The 19,749-nt window shown below is 40.7% G+C and overlaps 1 protein-coding gene across 3 annotated transcripts in view; it reads left to right on the top strand.

Moving 5' to 3' along the window:
• tanc1b (tetratricopeptide repeat, ankyrin repeat and coiled-coil containing 1b) overlaps positions 1-19,749 on the top strand; it is a 107,856-nt gene that overhangs the window by 12,485 nt on the left and 75,622 nt on the right. For 2 of the 3 annotated variants that reach the window (XM_031743076.2, XM_031743074.2), the window contains exon 3: positions 18,846-19,052. The exons of the other annotated variant lie outside the window; for it this stretch is intronic. In XM_031743076.2, the coding sequence (XP_031598936.1) occupies positions 18,846-19,052 (207 nt within the window). The remainder of the gene's footprint in view (positions 1-18,845; positions 19,053-19,749) is intronic. 3 annotated transcript variants of the gene reach the window in all.

A 19,749-nucleotide genomic window follows, 5' to 3' on the forward strand; every position in this document is an offset into this window, starting at 1 on the left:
AAGATGTGTCTTGAAATAGCAGGTTGACCATTTATGCTTATACTGCACCTACCAGCCTAGACCTGCTTTAGCACCTGAGGGCTTGCCTCAGAAGTCTGGTTCAAACTGTCTACAGTGTGCACGGTAGATGTCTCATAGCTCCATCTATCGTGCTCTATCATCCTTTGTCTGATGTGATTGTTTCACTCAACAGCCGGTGGTAAAATTAAAGGGGAAACAGTGACTTTCTTTCCATAGACACACACACAACACTTCACCACATCACCTCGACTGCTTTCCAGTACATTAAGGGATTGAGATCCGAGCACTGCAGCCTTGTATACATTTTCCTTAATGAAGGTGTTGCAACCTGTCTAGCCTGTGTGAATCACTCAGATAGTGTAGTTTTCTTGTTATTCCACACTTAAGCACAGAAGTTACTAGGTGTGTGAAGACGAAGAGCAGCAGAGTTTTATGGCGGGATACAAGTCTTTATCCCCAGCCTCACTTTCCCAGTTGGAACCCATCCATCAAGCTGAAGTGGCTCTGCCTCCTTTTCTCATGCCGGGACAATAAAAGTCTTGCCACTCCTTTCTGTTGTTTAGGGCTCTTACGGATGAGAGGTCAGCTACAACTGTTACCTTTGCCCCACTGTTGTGCCTGCATGGGGCCTGTATATCTGTTATATATCTTTATTTTCTGGGCTTTAACAGTTTATTTATTTACTTGACCTCAATGAAATGTATGTCATAAAAATTTGCTGTCAGATCATCCTTTTATAATCTTGTCCTTCCTGGGACTTAAAATGTAGTTAGTAATGCATAAAACCAGATGATTGGATACACTACACATTATGTAAATGCATTTTTTATTAGTCTTATAAGTCTGGGGTTTTTTCTGGCCCTCTAAGCGTCCTTAGAGGCTGGACTCTACAGACTTTCCTTTCTTCAGAAGATCCAGAAGGACAAAATGTCTGTAAAATCTGCTCAGCAGCATATAATGGAAATAAACGGGAGGAACGACCTTGATAATCGTATAATTGCACGAGAGCTCAGCATATGTTGGTCATGACTTGGTGGCTATGGACTGGAGGCGACTTTAAAACAGTAAAGGAAACTTGGCCCCCATGCCAGATACCACTACAGTCATTAGCTCTCCTTTGGGATCTCCCCATTGCCAAGACCACAAAAACACACAGCTTGCTAATTTAGTCTCTCCATCTTGTGCTCCTCCTAGGTCCTTCCTCCTTCGTTTCCTCCTCCTTCCCACTTGCCTCTCCTGTAGTCAATCTGCAAGGAATCTGTTTGAAATTGACCATGTGAATCCCTTTTAAGTACCTTTTTATGGTCTGCCATTCCATGAGTGGGCACTAGTTTGCTGTGGGTAGATGCCTTTTGATGTTCTCATTTTCTGAGAGCTGGGTAATTGTAGCAGGGACATACTGTGTATAGGAATTACTACAGTTGATATTTGGGACACTGGGAAAATTATTGCATTATAAAGATTAAAATGTTGTTGTAGCTGGTGTTTGCTGGGAGGGTGCATCGCTGTATTTAAAGATCAGGTTGGTAGAAATAATGATGCAGTCTCGCCACGACACGAGTTTATATGAAATTGCTCTGCTTTGTTCTTTAATTTTTAATATACCAGCAGTCAGACTTAACAAAAATTAATAAGGAGAGTTCTGTTCTCAAGATGCTGTTGCATGGTGGTGACTTTCCTTTGGGTGAGTTCCTTGGAGACAACTTTTTGTCTTAGTTGGAGTTCAGACAAGTAATTAATCAGCTGGTTTTCTTTAGCAGCCTATAAAGTACATAGTTTGTCACCATGTTTTTTAGATCATACCAAGGACCTTTGTTAAGACATGTGAGTCTACATTTTTCCACCAAGATTTAATGCTTTTTCTGGCAAACTGGCCTTAGTGGCCCATTTCTTTACCCTTCACAGAGGCCCCAGTAGCTTTCTCCTTTTGAAGCCTTACTGTACTGAGAGGAGTAAATAGTCATGTGCTGTTTTTGTTGCTTTCTTCAGATCAGTTCGTGCTGATATATCCAGGAAAATTGCATTTTTGGCTCGGCTTCAATTGCTGAGTGTGACCGTGTGTTACCGTAATACCTGAATGAAAGCCCACTTGCTTAGGCTTACAGCTCCATGTGCTGCTTGAAGCAGCTGCCACACAGTTGTCTGTCTGTTGTGGGTGATGTAGTGTTAATCTCACTAGCTGTCCACTCTTTGAGGTAACAGTTTCAGCTGTTTATTCCTCCGACTCCCAACACATTCACCAGCCTTGTACACACAATGGATATGCACTTACCAGCAGTTGCCAGGACTTTTCTCCCTTTGTTTGTCAGTAGGGAGACAGAAGCCACACATGCACCTGGCTGGACCGGGAGGAGCTACTCTGTTGTTGACCTGAGACCTGGGGTCAACCCCTGCTTTATGTCCCCACAGATAAGCCAACCACTTGCCCTAGTTTGGAAATATTGGGAGGAACTGTGGGTCTAATCGTTGAAATGTGAAGGAAAAGCAAACCCCAGATGTGGTTATATTTTCCAATTAAACCAATATACGAAAATGGCTACGTCCCCCATAAAACGTGACAACTTTGTTCTTTTTTCAAGGGATATCAAGGGAATATTTGGTCACGTTACTTTTATTATCATCAAGGTCTGAGAAGGCATAGAACGTGTTGGCTCTTCAAACACATGACGATAAGCAGCTTTACACAACAACAAAAATTTGTCACCGGTTCAGTGACTTGCAAAATTTCTAAGTCTTTTAATTCCATTTCAAAGCGATTCACGGCCTGAGCAGCCTCTTTGAATTTCAGGAAGATTAAGTGAAAAATTTATGGAATCTAAGTGATGTAAAAGACCCGCGTTCAAAGTACTGGTCATTCTGTGTGTGTGTGTTTGAGAGAGAAAGAGAGGGCATTAAGAACTTTGTTGCCTCAGCTGTGGCGGAGAATGGTACGTGCTGTCTCTGCACTTTCTTCTTGGGTGTTTTGACATAAAACAGTGATTTGTTGCTAAAGGTCAGACAACAGCAAATTGGTTAACAAAGCAGGATTTTTGTTTAGGTGGCTTTCTGATTTTTAAATACTGCTGTGATGATGGAATAGATGAAATCTTTTAAGGCTGGCGCCAGAAAAGCGAATCATATTTTAGGGGAAGAGTTTTTTGGTTTGTTATGTTGTAAAATTTCACATCTATTGTGAATTTCATTGTAAGCTCTGCTCTGCATACTCGTGTATCACCTCTCTGTTGAGGTACAGCGTTAGAAGAACAGCTGGCATTGCAGAGATTCCAGGCAGTTCTTTCTCTTACAGCTGCCGCATTAGGATTATTTTACCGTTAGGGGAAGACTTCCCTCTGTAAACAATAACCACAGGTGGCTGAGTTATTTGTCCAAACATAAAGGAGCTTTTGATATAAGGTTCTTCATTCAAACAAAGGCAGCTTTTTTTTTTTTGTTGCAGGGAAATGTAAAATCCCACTTATCTTTGCTCTGAGATGGCGTCGGTTCAGAATGAAAACACTCAAACAAACTTGCTTTCGCCCTCCAATTTTGTTTCATTGTCTGGTTGCAGAGGATGTGCGTGATGTCAGTGCGTGAGGCCCAGGTTCTGAGGCCTTTGTTCTTTACTGCTGGGTGCAGTCTTCATGTGCGAGTTTAGGATCACAGCAAATTCTTTCACCGTCTCGTGATGTCTAACACTCCACTCAGACATTAACAAACACCACTAGGTGCAGAATCTGCCACAAGTTCCAGTACCTCACCGTCTGTATTTTTCTCACTGAACAGCTGGGTGGCAGGCTCTTCTCTATACATATTATCCGCAGACATTTGGAGAAACGCTACCTCCTTGGCCTGTGGTTGTGAGAAAACGTAAAGAAAACCTCTGTGAGTATATGTAAGGTTAATCTGTTGAACAAAGGTGTGAAGTCTGTACACATCCAGCTACAGGAAGTGTAGTTTCCAGAGCTCATTCGCTGTGTGACCATTACAGAACAACCACTTAACAACCAGAAAATAAATGAGTGTCAAACAATCTGAAAATACATTGTTAATATCCTTGGATTAACCCATCATATGTAAAGCTCAGAGCATTACCATTGTCTCTTTTGTCATAACCTCTTGATTTTACCACTTAAAAAAATCCTCTTCCAGGTATGAGGCTCTAGATTGCCTATAGTGATAACCTTCAGCTTTTGTCTAAATAATCTGTGACAAATAGGCTTTTAAAATCGCCTCTACAGTTGTGTTTGAATTCCCCTCTAATGTCTTTTTTTATTTCAAAGAGAACTGGTGATAGGTGTGAAATGGGTTTTTGTTTCCCATTTTTGCTCCCAGTCATGTTTATGTAGTTTTTCATGTCCAGGCAGTTGCGGTAGGACCTAAAATGGTAGAGAAAGAATGCACCTGATTTACAAAGGAGACCATTCAGTGCACAGACCTACACGGCTATCAAAGCACTGCACAGCCAGCAGGCAACGATTAGCAGGGCGTAGCTCAAACCACATCTTTCACTTAGACACACACTCATGTGCAAATGCACAAACACCCAAACACACATGCAGACACAGATGCCCACAAACCTCAGGTGTATCCACATTAGACACTCCCTGTCTTTCCTTCTGAAAAGCAAAATATGGGCTCCAGGGAAAAGCAGTGAACCTGGTTGGCCCACCTCGAAGTTACTTTTTGCTACAACAAACATTAGGAGCAGGAAATTTAGCATCACATAATAGAGAACTTTTAAGAGTGATGGTTGTTATCATTTTTGATCACATTCCATATATATACATTTTGGATTTTCAAGCTATTTTTGGTTGTTAAAGCTGTCTAACATTTTCCAGGAAAAGCACATATTAACAACCTGCACTTTAATAACAACCTCAAGTCTGGCGCTTCTCTTTTTTTCCTCGCCCTGACACTGAAATGCACAAAATGTAATATTTTTTTAAAGAACAAAAAAAGAAAGCTCTCACCTGCTTCTGCTTTACAATGACATTTTCTGGTAGATCCTCGTTAATCCTATCACCATTTAGTGGAAATTACTATAAGTAATAAACTGTTGTGGTGCACGTGTGACTGTAGTCAGAAGAAAGACTTCTAGGAACAGCTGGAAGACACAAACTAAGTTCAGGTCATATTAACAGCTAAGCAACCATTATCATAAAACTGTATTTTATAAACATCTCAATGTGCAATAAGTAAATTATAGCACTTGAGCACAAAGAGTGATGATGTTCTTGGAATTTTGCATTTTTTATTTTTTGTTGCTTATGTTAGATTCATGTTGACAAGTTGCCTTTTTTTTGGAGAGAGATTAACATTTTTTTCAGCATATACAGATCCAAGTCGGACGCACAGACAGTCATAGTCGCATGGGTGTCTACCCATGCTACTTGGCCAAGTTTAAAGTGATAAGAGGTCACGGTAGTATGGCCTTTGTGACTTTTACATTCATTCGTTCACAGCTTTTCTCTGAAAGAGGATGCAGATTCACTCATTATCAAAAAACACGGTGACGACCTCCAGACTGCTCAACTCACGACTTCAAAATATGACTTCCCAAACTAGGAGGCGACGTCACAGTGACTTTTTAAAAATTTTGTTTAAATACAGTCTTTTGCAAAATCGGTGAGCGATCGCATATACAGCACAGCAACAGTGCATGGATAGCACCCCCCACCTTTATCCCACTCTCTTTCTGCTCGCTCCTCAACCTTCACCCATCAGTCGGCAAACAGTTTTTTCTACTTCAAAGACTAGAAAAAACAGTTTATCAGTTAACATGTCCGTGTGTTTTCACATGGTCTTTGAAGAGGTGATAGTGGCTGTCATGACAGTTCATTGGCTGGAGAGGTCAGCGGGCCACAGGTTTTTCTAATTACAGCGTGACCTTCCTGGGCAGACACATTCCTTCTGTCTGATTTTTTTTTTTTTTTCCTCTCCTCCGTTTTGCTTTCATACCTTCCTCAGCCATTGTCTGTGATTTAAATAAGTATCTAAAGTGTTCCTTTTATGCAGTAGATGATCATGTCACCCACAGGAGATACTACAAAGTGCCAGCTGTTCGTTGCCTCGCTTTGATATTTTTCCAAGCGTTTTGAGGGTTGGGTTCCTTCTCATCTGCTGCCATCTCTTTGCAGACACCAGCCCATGCTGTCACAGTGTCTGACTCTCAGAAAAGTCTGTGTGGGTGTCTGTTGAGAACTCTGTTCAGTCCTGGGCTCGGGGGCCCCCCTTTCTTTCTCTTTAAACCTACTTTGCTCTTTGCCGCTCTGTTCTGCATTTCTGAACACAGACTTTTTTCTTTCTTTCCTTTTTTGTAATTGTGCCTGCAGATGAATGTCTTGCCATCCTTAGCTCAGGAGGGTTTGCAGCAGCCTGAACTAATGACCTTGGTTCCTTTGTGCCCACCCTCAAAGGAACAGAGGATAACCGCTTCAAGTAGGAGCAGTTTGCATTGAGTGCTTCCTTTTCACATTAAAAAGTCTTCTAATAAATGTGTTATTTTTGGATCGGTTTTTATTTGAAAACTCTGTCTGCTCAAAGTTTGCTCAAAACTGACAAAAAGCATAGAATTGAAATTGGAAGTATATGCAGTTGAAGATCTTCCTAAAAAAGACCTGCTTGGTGCCCGAATGGTTTATCTACTTTTAAATATATTATTAATCTTCAAAATAAACGTGCTTGTTGAAAAGTTCCTTCTGTTCTGAGAATGAATTGAGGCAAGATTGATTGAAGCTAAATTTGCACAGATTTCCCACTGACAGTGAAGGGTACAAAGCTGCAAGCTTTTCGCTGGTCCTTGTTTGCTTATGGGATTAGGCTCTTTGCAAGGATTTGGTGGACAGCCTTTGTGCCGCATCCTTGTCCATTTAACATTACCGAACAGGCTGTTGTCCAGAGGTTACTGGTGTTCTCATGACCTCACCTGGCCCCAGATGAAGCTGTGCCTAATGGTCTGTGCTAATGGCAAGCTAAATCTGTTGTTAAACCACATCTCCATGGCAACCTAGGTCTCCAGACCACATTTTGCACTTGTGTCTGAAAATAAACCCCACTTTTGTCTCAGAGCTGCTTCTTAATTTTTCTAACAGATAAAAGTGAGAAATTGTAGGTTTTTACAGAAGTGTCAGGGGGAAAAAAAGATGCGGGACAGCTGTAAAGTCATGTCCATCCCTCATCAGACAGCATTGTAATTCATCCACATTGCAGCAGTGTGGCTCCCCGAGCTCTGTTCACAGTATTAAAATGATTGATCATAGCTTAGATGCATGTGCTAGGCTTGTCCATCTGTCCTGTGTGACAGCTGTTTCCGTGAGTTGGAGAAGATGCCGTTGCAATTAACCCCCATGTAAAACCCATGCAAGAATTTTTTATGGTATTACTGTGGAAAGATTAATGGGTCAGTTGCTCAGCAGCACCGCAAATCAACCCTTTTAATTGCATCAGTAACAAAAAAACCCCAAAAAAACAAAACTCCTTCTGTACCTAGACCATTGATCAGAGAGAAACATAAGAACACTAAAGTCCACCAAAGAAAATCTCACTAGACTGAAATTGTCTATAATCATTAACCAGTTAGTTGTGTGTAGCAGACTACATTACCTTGATAGTGTGCCTAACAAAATGTAGAATATCTGCTAGCCTTGTTGGCCTAAATTGATATTAGACATTAAAAGCTTGTATTTTCAGCATAATTATTATTATTATTATTATTATTTTTAAATTGTTGTTTTATGCTGAAATAATGTCAGCTTTGTTGGTTTTTCAAGTTCAAACACACCGATCTTCTTCTTTTATATGATGCCAATTAGTTTGAAGCCAATGTAGTGTAAACTTAAACATTAAACTTAGACTCTTAACAGATTTTCTGAGTATGGTTGACTCCAAAGTTGCAAAAATGCAGGGGAGTTCATAAAATGCCTTCTTCTTTTTTTCTTCTAAAGGTGGTCTCCACTACTACTGCTAAAGATATCGGTTCAGTCTTACACAGCTATCGATTTAAACCTTTTCTGACCAGTGAGAATTTGTTCAGGTGAGAGTCTATTGACCAAACAATTGACTAGTCGACCCTGACACTACAGCTATATTCTTTACAAGTCCTTCGCTGCACCTATAGAATATAAATAATTCATTAAGAATGCACCTCTTGCTGGGTTAGTGCCACTCAAGTTAAAAAATTTAAAGCACAGAAAACAACTTACTCCCTGATGTTCACTCAAAAGGCTGATTAGTGTCCTACAAGGATGGATAGGAGGCGAGAGGGATATTTACCCTGTAGTCTGGCAGTGAACAGTGTCCCACTTGTCTAGTCTGGGTACTGAGGAGGCCTGCAGAGAGACATTCAAACATGATTCTACCAGCATGAATATCAATAACTCTCCAGCCAAGACTGTCAACAGTGGATGTGCCATAATTTATTCTAAAGCTCTGATGAAATGAGGTCAAACCCTCGACAACTCAGCATGGACACTGGGCTCATTTGGATTTCCATGGATGGTAAAACATTTGCATTTGTGTCATGTACATCTTTTGTTTTCTTTTTTTTTTTTTTTGTATTTTGGCTGCATTATGCTAATCTGAAAGACTGTAATTATTTTTTTTTTTTGTAGGAAAAGCAACCAGCTGGAGCACCTGTGAAATAGATTGGTAGCGTCCTTCTGCATTCTGTTTGTCTAATTAGAAAACTGCAAGTGGTTCTGTTGTTGTTCTTGGCAACACAATGTGTTTCACATCGCAGTATTTAGGTTTGACTTAAATACCCTTTTATTTTCTATGTGCTACCAGAGGTCCTCAAAGATTCTCTGTTCGTTCTTTTTAACTCAAAAACACTTCTGCCCCCCCCCCACAGACATACACAGACACACACACACACACACACACACACACACACACACACACACACACACACACACACACACACACACACACACACACACACACACACACACACACACACACACACACACACACACACACACAGAGTCACTTTGCAGAATCACACCATCATTAATCTGTCAGATGCATAAATCTTTTTGGACACCCAGACTTGTGCATTGGATTCATAAATTCTAGTGTACCCATTGTCATCTTCTATAAATCTTAATTAATGTGAAATTGCCTGCACGTGCGGAGGCTGATTTCCACCCCTTTTCATATATAGGCAGGTAGACACACATTGGGCAAAGGAATAAAGGGAAATGTGCTGTTTAACGGAACAAAAGCTTCTAAATTGGGGGGAAAAAGATAATCGAGACTGTGAAATAAGACCTGTGATCCCTGTAATAGGCATGTAACTCTTAGGGAATGTGTCAGAAGGTGGCAACTGTCTGACACTCGTCACGATAGCCATTGCTGCTCGCACATACCAACCCCTACATGGTACAGGTTTTGGACCAGGCAGTCGCAGGAAGATCACGTTCACCTGTAATTTGTTGACTTCAAACATGATTTCAGACATGCAAGTAGTGCACCATTATCCACTTAGTGTGACCTCCCTACTCGTTGTTGCACTATATTTAGAATCACTACCACTTTTGTGTCCTTAACAGGCGCCTTTTTTCTTTATTGCATTAACTAACAGATAACAGTTGGTAAGGAAAATATTTGGTCAAGGCAGGCCTGCTATCAGCACTATGAGTTCAGCTGCAGGTGCGGGCAACATGAGAGACTGGGACTGTTGTGGAGGGCCGCACCAGTAAGCTAAACTCTGTTCTGCTCAATATTCATTTTATCTCTTTATAGGCTTCTTGGTGTGACCCTCCACAACAGTCCCAGTTTCTCATGTGGCCACTTGGGTAAATTAATTTCACCTCCCCTGGTTCAAAGCAAAGATCCCTGGCAGAGGTGCAGAGCAGACCATGCACTCAAGTACGTGCACGCACATAAGTGTACACTAAAGTAGGCAAATCTGTCTTAGATGATTAAGGATCTCTATAAGAGACACCTCAATAAATATTTTTATTGCCAATTTCTTTGTGACAAATAACAGAGCAGTATAATCAGCTGCCTCCCTTGTGACCCTGCATCGCCTCAGCCTTTAATTACCAGCTACAATCTAACTTCATGAACTTGTCCTGGTGGCACATGAAGAAGTCCTGCACCTGCTGAAGGTTCTAGTTAGTGTTCCCTTCATCCTCAGAGCAAATCAGAAGAGCAGAACAATGAATAAACGCTAGAATTATAACTTTCTGTCCAAAATGGTAAGAGTTAAAGTTTGTCCAAAGACTCTTGATTGGTCAGCCTGTCTGTAGGAAAGCACAGGATATGAAGGGCCAGAGTTACCCGGTGACTGCACTATCAAAATAAGAGTGATTGAATTTTCCATTAGTAAACTGACCAGAGACTGTTTTTCTGTGGTTGGATGATTTAAAAAAAAATTGAAAAAAGTCTGAGCTCTGTGAAATTGGCTGTTGTGTTTATGTCAAACATTGTCTGTATTTTTGATTTCCACCTCAGGATATCAGACAAGCTCTGAGGAAAAAAGTACATTGTTGGTATTTGTTGGCTTTTGGTTATGGCTTTCCTATTCAGTGAGAAATGTATAATTTAATATCGACTTCATTTTAGTGTTTCTGCTAATATGTGGGTTGTTGTCTTTCTGCGCTGCTTCTCGGCCCCTTTATTGGCATTCCGGTTGCTTCCCTGTCACAAATCTTAAAATAAAACATGGCAAAGATATTGTCTGGTTCATATCTTTTTCCCATACCCACTTAAATTGGCAATTTGTGAAGAGGAATGGGAAATGTCATGGTGCCTGCCCAGTGCTACCCTTCACCTCCTCCTCCTCTTTTCCCCCAAGACCCACACATACTCCTCCCTTTCAGTCACACTTCCCCAGGGGCCAGTGGGGAAGGCATTCCAGAGCTCGGGCTACTGCAGAGCTGTGTTTCAGAGGAAAGAGAGCGAATCGCACAATCTTAGTGTTTCTAGCTCCAAAACCCTTTGCAGTCTTACTTTGCCTGCAGCATCTTAACATTGCATAAAGCACCTAATTACCAAGTACGTATGCATTTAAATCAAAGCTTTCGTATTTCTAAAAAGCTAAAACTAAAGACACTGTCAGAGTTGCTTTCTCTCCTCAGGGACTGCACTTATAGATAAGTAATCCTGTGAAAACAAGTAAGAGAAGAATATCTCTAGAGAGTTTGAAAACTTAATGAAATTTGATGGTTGCAGGCAAAATTAAAATCTTGCGGCGTGGCCGTGGGGAGGATGTTAGTGCCTTACTTTAATTGTAGCAAACAGGAAATCATTGAAATGGGAAAAATCCTGCCAAGATGTCACACATGACACTATTTCAGGAATGAACCTGGGCTGAAATTTGAAAAGCCGAAACAAAAAAGCCATAGCAAGAGAGCTAACAAGTCGGTGGGATTTATTATTTATCACTTTATCAGTCTGTGTTTTTTACAGCCTTTTCTCAGGCTGCCTTGTACAGTATTTTGACCGTTTCTATGGCTACCACTGACTGAGTAAAGTGGTCTGAAATGAGAAGGGCCTCATGGGGGAAAGCAATGATGCCTCCTCAGTGTTTCCCAGATTGGTTGCATTACTTTGCCGCAACAAGTAATTTTTGTTTCAAATGACTTTTTTTTTTGGTATTGGAAACCAGAAAGCTTTGCGTCTTATTAACATATTACATCCGATTTGTCCTTCGTCACTATAGATGACTCGTACTGAGGACCCTCCCCCCACTCTGTATCCTTTATTGTCTGTCTCTCTCTCTCTCCTCTCTGCGGGTTTCTGTGTGTTAACCATGACAGCTTTTGTGAGACTGTCACCTTGGTCTCGGAAGTACACAGTAAATCCACATTGGCACTCAGTCTAGCGAAAGAATTCTCTTCTTTGGTGGATTGTTCCATGGTCATCGTGCTTTGTGTGCTGACTGAAAGAATCTGCATTAATTATAGTCTTTCTTCATTTTGTGTGTAGGGCTTAACTGGCGAGAAGCTGATACTTGACTGAGTTTGTAGTTTTGTACAGTATGTGTGCAGAGGGGGGAAAAATACGTATCGTGGCTTGTTATCTCAACAGACTGCATTGACTTATGTCATAGTTTACACTGTAAACTTTATATTTTGGGGGCAGGCAAGTTGATAAATTAATAGAGACGATGCTGTTTCTTTGGTAAATTGGTTATTTTGTGTGTAGCATATATCGTATACTAACTGTTCACTGAGAAATGTGTCGGTCATCACATAGTATCACAAGCCAATGAGTCAGTATGAATCCCTCCCTTCATTAGGGTTTAATCTAGTTCATTGTCTGTGAATGGTGACAAGGTTGCTGTGAAAATTTGAAGCAGCTGGTGTGGAAATGTCATTTTATAGAAAGAGAGGCAGGTGTAGGTGACAGTCCTGATATGTTTGGGCAAATTGGCATGCTTTTAATTTGGTGTAAGAGAAAGGGTGTTGGCACTTTGCTAGATAACTGGACAGTTATCCTGTTTAACAGTGAAGTGAACTACTGTATGGTCCAGAGTAGAGGCAAATAAGCTACATATTGTAGGACAATGCAAAAGGCCCATGTCTTTCACAAGCCAAATGCATTTGCTCACAAGGAGTGACTGATCGGATTTGTTTGCACAGATTTAAAAGGAGAAATGCACTACACAGACTCACTTCAGGCGATTACAAATGAGCCAGCGGTGTAAACAGAAAGGTAGAAGTGGAAATGAGATTGGACACACGGGGGGGAAAAAAAGTATTAATTTGAAGTTGTAGTGATACGACTTTAGTATGGCTAATCACTTTGCATACTAGCCTTTGTGCATGACTATATAATGTAATCAGTTTGCAGCAGAAAGAAACATGGAGGCCTAAATTATCCACATGCATAATTAAAATACTTTTGCAGTTTTAACCCATACTCATATCAGTATTTATTCAGTTTTAAGAGTTTCCTTTTATGAAGTTTTAATAAAAAATGATAGTTTTTCCATCTTTATGGCATTCTTACAAACTTAGGAGTCAGCCAGTTGGAACATTTGTTGGAATAAGCATTAAAGGTTGTCATAGTTTGACCTGGTCAAATAATTGATTTGTATGCTAATGTATATTTATCTAAATCAGTATCTTGAAATAATATCGAACTGTTTTTATGGGTTGGGCATGTCCTCGTGGGCTCTGGACCTTCACTTTGATGAGGACGAAAGAACATGCAAGAGACTGTAATCATTTTTACATCATCCTGGGCCAGCATGGTATAATTAGAAAGGGCTGATTTCTTGAACCACAGCAGGGGTTGAAATTGCAGGCCTTGCCCCAACCAGGGTTTTGGAAAGTAACTGAAATAGCACTGGCGAGTTTCTGTCCTTGTGTCCTCCTGCGTTACTTGGTATCGCTCAGATGGCAGCGCAGTCACCATGACACGCTGCTGCTTATCCACCAGCACTGGGATGACACGCTTTTATGTGGCGCTTCTTGTTTTCAGAACCAGCTACCAAAATTACAACTTTGTCATAATCTCTTTAACATGCATTATGGCTGAAATCTGTATCGGCCACGACCTGCTGGCAGCTTTTACTGCGTAACCAGGAGCTGACTTTGTTGGAATAGTGCTTCCTTCTAAATAGGGGCGGGCGTGTGCCTTGCCCTGCTGCAGTTATCATTAACCAGCACAGAATCAGAAATGATAGTTCTTTCATTATTATTTCAAAAGTAAAGTTTCATTACATGCACTGCAACCCTAAGGTTTTCTAGACGTTATGTAATTGGCTGCACAAGAGAACGCAAATGTTATGAAAAGTAGTTTCACATTAAAATCTTCAGATCACTCACATAGGGGCTTTTTTAAAATGCATCTTATGCTTTAACAGTCAAGTTGAAGTTGAAGATTTCAAGAAATTATTATGAGGAAAGACAATAAACCATAGCTCTGTGGTCGTGTATGTGGTGGACATGGTCAGTGCCTTAACCCCAGGCGCACTGGGGTAATTAATTATGTAGGATTAGCAATAGAAATGCAAGGCTTGTCATATGGTTTGTGTTAAATGCTCCCCACTGGGGAGAAATCAACTTAGTTTCCTTGCATCGTCTCATCTCTGTTTGCATAACCCACAGTCACAGTTATATGCACAAACACACTCCCCTAAGGACCCTTTAAAGTGTCTCTGTCGGTGTGCGTGCAGTGGGTCCCACTCAGGTCAAGGCAACGACAGGTCCTGGCCTTCACTGGGTGACCTTTGAATCATTCACAGGTTTTTTTCCATGTCTGCAGGCATGCAGAGGTGTCATTGCAGCCTTTCTGCTTCCTGTCTCTGGCATTCTTCTTTGTTTAGGAGCCCTTTAAAAAACAAGACAGCTTTGTGTCCCCTCTGGTAAGGCAGAGGCGTGGAGAAAACGGGTCCCTGTTTCTGATTAGCGCAGCAGACCAGCGGAACTCATATCCCCAAAGAGAGACATGGGTTGCTAATAGTAGTTTCCCTCTCGCATTCGAGTCTTCTGTGATGTCTTCAAACCTCAGGCTACAGACAGGAGTCAGCGCTAATTTACTGAAGACTTGAAAACTTAACCAAAGCTAATTGACATTACTGTGGTTCACCACAACGGCAGTTACTATTTCGTTCGGTGTACTGACGTATGATCTGTATTGCTAGTTGGGTATTATCTTGAGGTTGATAAATTCATACATATTAATTTGTGGCAATGATGAGTGGGCAACTTTAAATCTGCAAAATAGATTACATTGCTATTAGCCGGCGCTGTGCCTAGATTGGTCTTTCCATGCAGGATTGGTTTTCACTGAAGCAAGACTTGTTTTTTTCCATTTAGGGATCAAACTCTTACTGAGGTACTGAGCAAAGTCATGTTAGAGATTGTGGGAAACAGTTTTTGTGTATGATGCACAGTATTAATGTGTTTTGATAGGTAAGGAAATATCTAGGCCTACGTGTGAGTTTATTTTTTTCAAAATCTACTTCAATTGAAAAACTATCAGTAAAGTGTTGTGGGTGCAGACAATGCACAGACCAGGACAGAGACCCCTAGGTGCACGCCCTGGGAGTCTTGCTTGGCAGCCACATGGAGAGTTGAAGCTCACAGCCAAACGTCACACCCCACTGAACGGGATTGTGGAGAGACCCTGAGCGCACAAACAGCAGCTGCAGGTGTTAATAATCTGCAAGCTGAACTAAACAGCCAGCGATTTTGTGCTTTTGTGCCTCTGTAAGTGAACGTTTAACTGCTTTGATACCTTTGAGATCAATTTTAAATTGTGATATTTTGTTTTAAAGGGAAACAGAAAAGTGTGCGTAATGCACTTTCATCAAGATTCGAGGCAGCATAACATGTACAGTCATATATTTTCAACAAGGATCGTGTTTTTAATATTAGTCATCAAGGAGCAGCTCTGTTTTTGCACCTAAGAGGGCCCACCTGTGCAGGCAGATGTTCTCTGGTAAGAGCAAAAAAGCCAGTTTTACCTCCTTGAAGTCAGTCTTGTCAGGTTTGGTTTATGAAGCTGCTAGAAACGCTTATGAACGAGGCTGTGACACGGTAACTGAAGCTCTGTGGTAAACGTATCTGACAGGGCTGGATATTTTAAAACAAAGATGAAATGCGATGAAATGCGTAATGCACTAAAACATAATTTCTTATGTTACCACAGCTTGAAATATAGTCCTTTTCTTCAGCCTTTATTCCCCTGTTTGTGCCCGTTGTGATTTACTACAACTGTCTGCCTAAAAACAACATCAATAGATTCGGCTTCCAGTTTTAAATGTTTTTATAGTTTTAGGTCAGAGACACTCAGCTGACATAGCTGGTTTGGGTGGTGGGCAACAAACAGACACTGTAACTAGCTGAGTGGCAAAATGAAAGGATCTCAGCAAGACGAGGGGATGCAACACTTGTTTTCAAAATAAACATATGAAAAATAATAAGGGCTTGTTGTTTTCCCAGCTTTGAATTCATCAGTGTTATAGCCTTGCAGAGAGAAAAAGGAAACAGTACAGTTAAAGAGCTGAAAATGAAACTCTCCTCTCGAAACCACAAGCTTTTTTCCCATAAAATACCTGCTAAGAACGAACAGTTGGTGTAGTTAGTGAATTGCCTATTATCTCTACTCTGTGGTCAATGACACACAACCGTGTTTGCACCACTAACGTAATGTTCTCATCTGTACCAGGGTCGTGAGAAATTCTAACAGGCCCATGATCCCTGGTTTAAATACATATTATATGACCTTGTTTTTCAGACATCCAGGTCTGTTTTGATGTTTTTCCCCCCACCTCTACCAGACATCCTTGTTTGTCATTCCAGCAACCTTGTGAGAGACTTATCTCTGATGTCCTTTTACTGAAAACCAACAGTTTTCACTCTTTTCCTTAATGTCTCCAAATTTCTGCAGTCATTTTTTTCACAGCTATTTCTCCTTCAGTCCTTTCTATGACCTGAATGGACCCCAGAAATCTCTTGACTGTAAGAGAAAACTGGGGCCAAGTTCAGCAAAACTTACTATTAGTGGGGATGTTGTTTGTCAGTGGAGAGAGAATTATCAGGAGCCTAACCAGCAGATTTTCTGAAAGGCTGTAACTGTACGTATATTTTTCCTGGACTGTTTGATATGTTATATGCATTCTGTATCCTTGCCAGAGGCCTCTGAGATAGTTGAGTTTTACAGTTCCAGGGAAAAAACGTGAATTCTTTTAGCCCTGAGATGCTGAAGCCTCTGCAGGTTGTTGGGATATCTCAGCTGACACGACTCTTAAGTGTTGCTAGTAGGCTGGAGGCCGTGCCTATTGATTAGCATATGTGGTGGTTGTCAAAGAGAGGGCTCGAAGGTGGGCTACACTGCTCAGCTTCCTGGGTAAAGCACATTCCAGGGTGCTGGCATGGATGCAAATCTCAAATTGGGAAGGAACGCTGCACGATGGTTGTGGAAGCTTGGACGTGCACTTCAACCTTGCAGTGTTTGCCCATCCATGCTACATGTGTCTTTCAGGTTTCCAACCTTGAGTTCCAAGGGAGGTTTTTTGTTGTTGTTATGAAATATCCATTAGCATGTTAGTGGTCTGTTTACAAGTGACAGTAAAATTTAGTGAAAGGCTGACAGCCGAATTGGTCATGAAAGCCTTTTAATTTCCATGTTTCGATGTTTTTTGGCATTGCATTTCCACTCCTTTGATGTAATTTTCTAACAGCATTTGAGTCTTTGAAAGCTCATTCATGTTCAATATTTTAATTTCAAAAAATATCAGTAAGAGACCAGAACATTTTTCTATTCAAATCTGTGGTACTTGCCTGTGTAACAAGGTTGCACAACAGTAAAATGATTGCCCAGACACTAAATAGATGTAAAAGACTCTGTACTGTAAAGTGGAAACTCATTTGGTGAACTGAAAATTGTGCGGTCATGATTTTAAAAAAGGGACTTTTGCTTTTCTTGTGAAAAGCTGAAGGATTTGGATGTCTTTTTTTTTTTTTTTTTTTTTTTACCTGATAGCTGTATGTCTTTTTGACATTCAAAAATGCCATCCTGTGGGAACCAAACTGCTTTCTGCTGCAGGAAAGGTTGCCAAGGTTTCCTCTGAGGTTTTTCATTTCTGGCATTCAGAGTCAGGAAGGTAGTAAAAGAGATGTTTTGGTACATGATTTCATTTGTGTCAGCCCCAAGGTCTATTTTTTAATCTAAAGTTTAAACTAAGGGGTTTTTTTCATTCTAAGATACTTTTTTTAAAATAGTAAATTATAACTAGAACTATAAAAAAAACATTTATTGAGCTGTCCTTGTAAAATTTTGCAGAGTTGAGTCTCTAAAACCCAGGAGACATGTGCTTTCTAATGGCAAGACACCATTTCACTGGCCCAAAATACATTTAATAAGGGTGTTTCGTGTTTTAGCAGTGAAACGGGTGTATATTGAAGCATTATAGTTTAATCAGATGAATTTAAGAAGATCAAAAGTTCAGACATATTGAATATTCAGTGGATTCAGCATTTTCTTTCAGAACAAAACAAAACTGACTACATCTACATGTGGTCAACCACAACAACCTGTGGTTCTGAGTAAAGCCACCCAAGCTCAGAAAGTGTGAATTAGTGAGACAAGATGAAGCAAACCAATAATTGGTAAACACAGCTAATAGTCAGCGTTAAGAGTCAGATTTGAATACATTGGTTGTTTAGTAGCCCTCAAAGCTTCAAGTCTTTTCCTACACAAAAATACAAAAGACACTAGCAGAGTAAGAAAATATGGTAAGCCTAAAGTCAGGGGGTTTATGTTAGGAGTGTCAAACATAAGGCTCAGGGGCCAGAATCGGTCCAGCAAAGAGTCCAGTCCTGCCTGCTTTTGAAAAACTTGAGGCAGGGCATAAATTTGAGCTTTTTAACTGTATTTCTTTTTCAACTTTTCTTATTGATACAGACGTCCCCCGTGGCTGTGCATACTAAACCAAAGTTTAAAAACAAAAATAAAAACCGAGCACTTTCTGTTAATTGACAAAATCTTTGTTTTATAGTTACAGGCAGTCTGGGCAACAAGCCAGCTGTAATTTTACACATTTATTTTTTACAGTTTAATCGTGCTGACAGATTTCCTCCATTTATTACGGCAGCGTTTCTTTGTCATGCAGAAAAACTGAGAGGTACAATTGAAATTGCTCTATATATGAAGATATATCAGGGATGAAATGTGCAGCAAATCCTCTTTACACTGACAAAAAGGGCAGTTTCACTGGTCCATCCCACTCAAGATTAAGATTTGTGCTGATTAGGCTTGACGAACATTGAAAAGGGTTATGAAAATATCAGACTTTGCCTAGATCGAGTCGTTCTTTCTGTCTCATGGCATGCAGAAGTGGTCGTGCTTTGTAAACGCAGTAACAAGGTTGTGGTTCTCCTCAACAGGTGACGTTCATAGCCATAGTGTCCAAAGAAGATTCCCACCCGAGGGAAACCCCCAGCCCCAGGGGCCTGGCAGTGGTCTCCCTAATGCACAGGATGAAGTTTTCAGGTTAAGCCTTGCCAAGGGAGTGTCCATGTCTCTCCCCTCCTCACCTCTGCTGCCTCGGCAGTCCTACATGATGCCCTTGCGCAGTAACAAGCGATCACCAGGTACTGCCTGATTAAATTTGGTGCTTGCCTTTTCCCTTCTACCATCTAATTCTCTTTCCTAAAAGTTAACTGCATGATGCTTGCCATTTTTCATATTATGAATATTTTTTCAGATCTGTTGTAACCTTTATTGTTCCCAAGTTGAGTGATTTTGGTTATTTTTAGTCTTTCTATTTTTTGAAAACCCATCCAGTCACTCAAAATAGATCACACGTCAGGTTCCTTTGCATAACTGCCGACAGCCATCCAGGAGTGCTAGTACAGCTTTTAACCTATTTATCTCAAAATATAGAAATTGTGAGCTTTGTCACTCTTGGAAAACTAAGTTACACTGTATCGAAAGTAATCTGGACCACTCTGGACCTCAGCAGTTACTCTGTGGGCGCAGTCTGTTTACAGAGAGTTGTTTTTTCCACTTCACCCTTGTATTTGATCGCCTTGTGTCGAAGAGGAGGCCTCCTGCGACTTCACTGTGTGTTTACACTTTGCTGGCTGATAATAGGTGTGTGTTTACATTTGATCGAAATCCTCCAAAAGCTTCTTCTGTCCATCGCGTTGAGGGCATCTTTGTCAGCAGTTGTGGAGAGCTTCAAAGCCAGGAATACCTATTTGTGGCGGAACTCATTTTAACCTGAGTCTTTGTATTTTGGAGACTTTGCAAAAGGGAGAGAAATCCTTTAAGTGGCCATTGTGGGCC

The sequence above is a fragment of the Oreochromis aureus genome, linkage group 16 (assembly GCF_013358895.1).
Source record: "Oreochromis aureus strain Israel breed Guangdong linkage group 16, ZZ_aureus, whole genome shotgun sequence".
Lineage (NCBI taxonomy): Eukaryota > Metazoa > Chordata > Actinopteri > Cichliformes > Cichlidae > Oreochromis > Oreochromis aureus.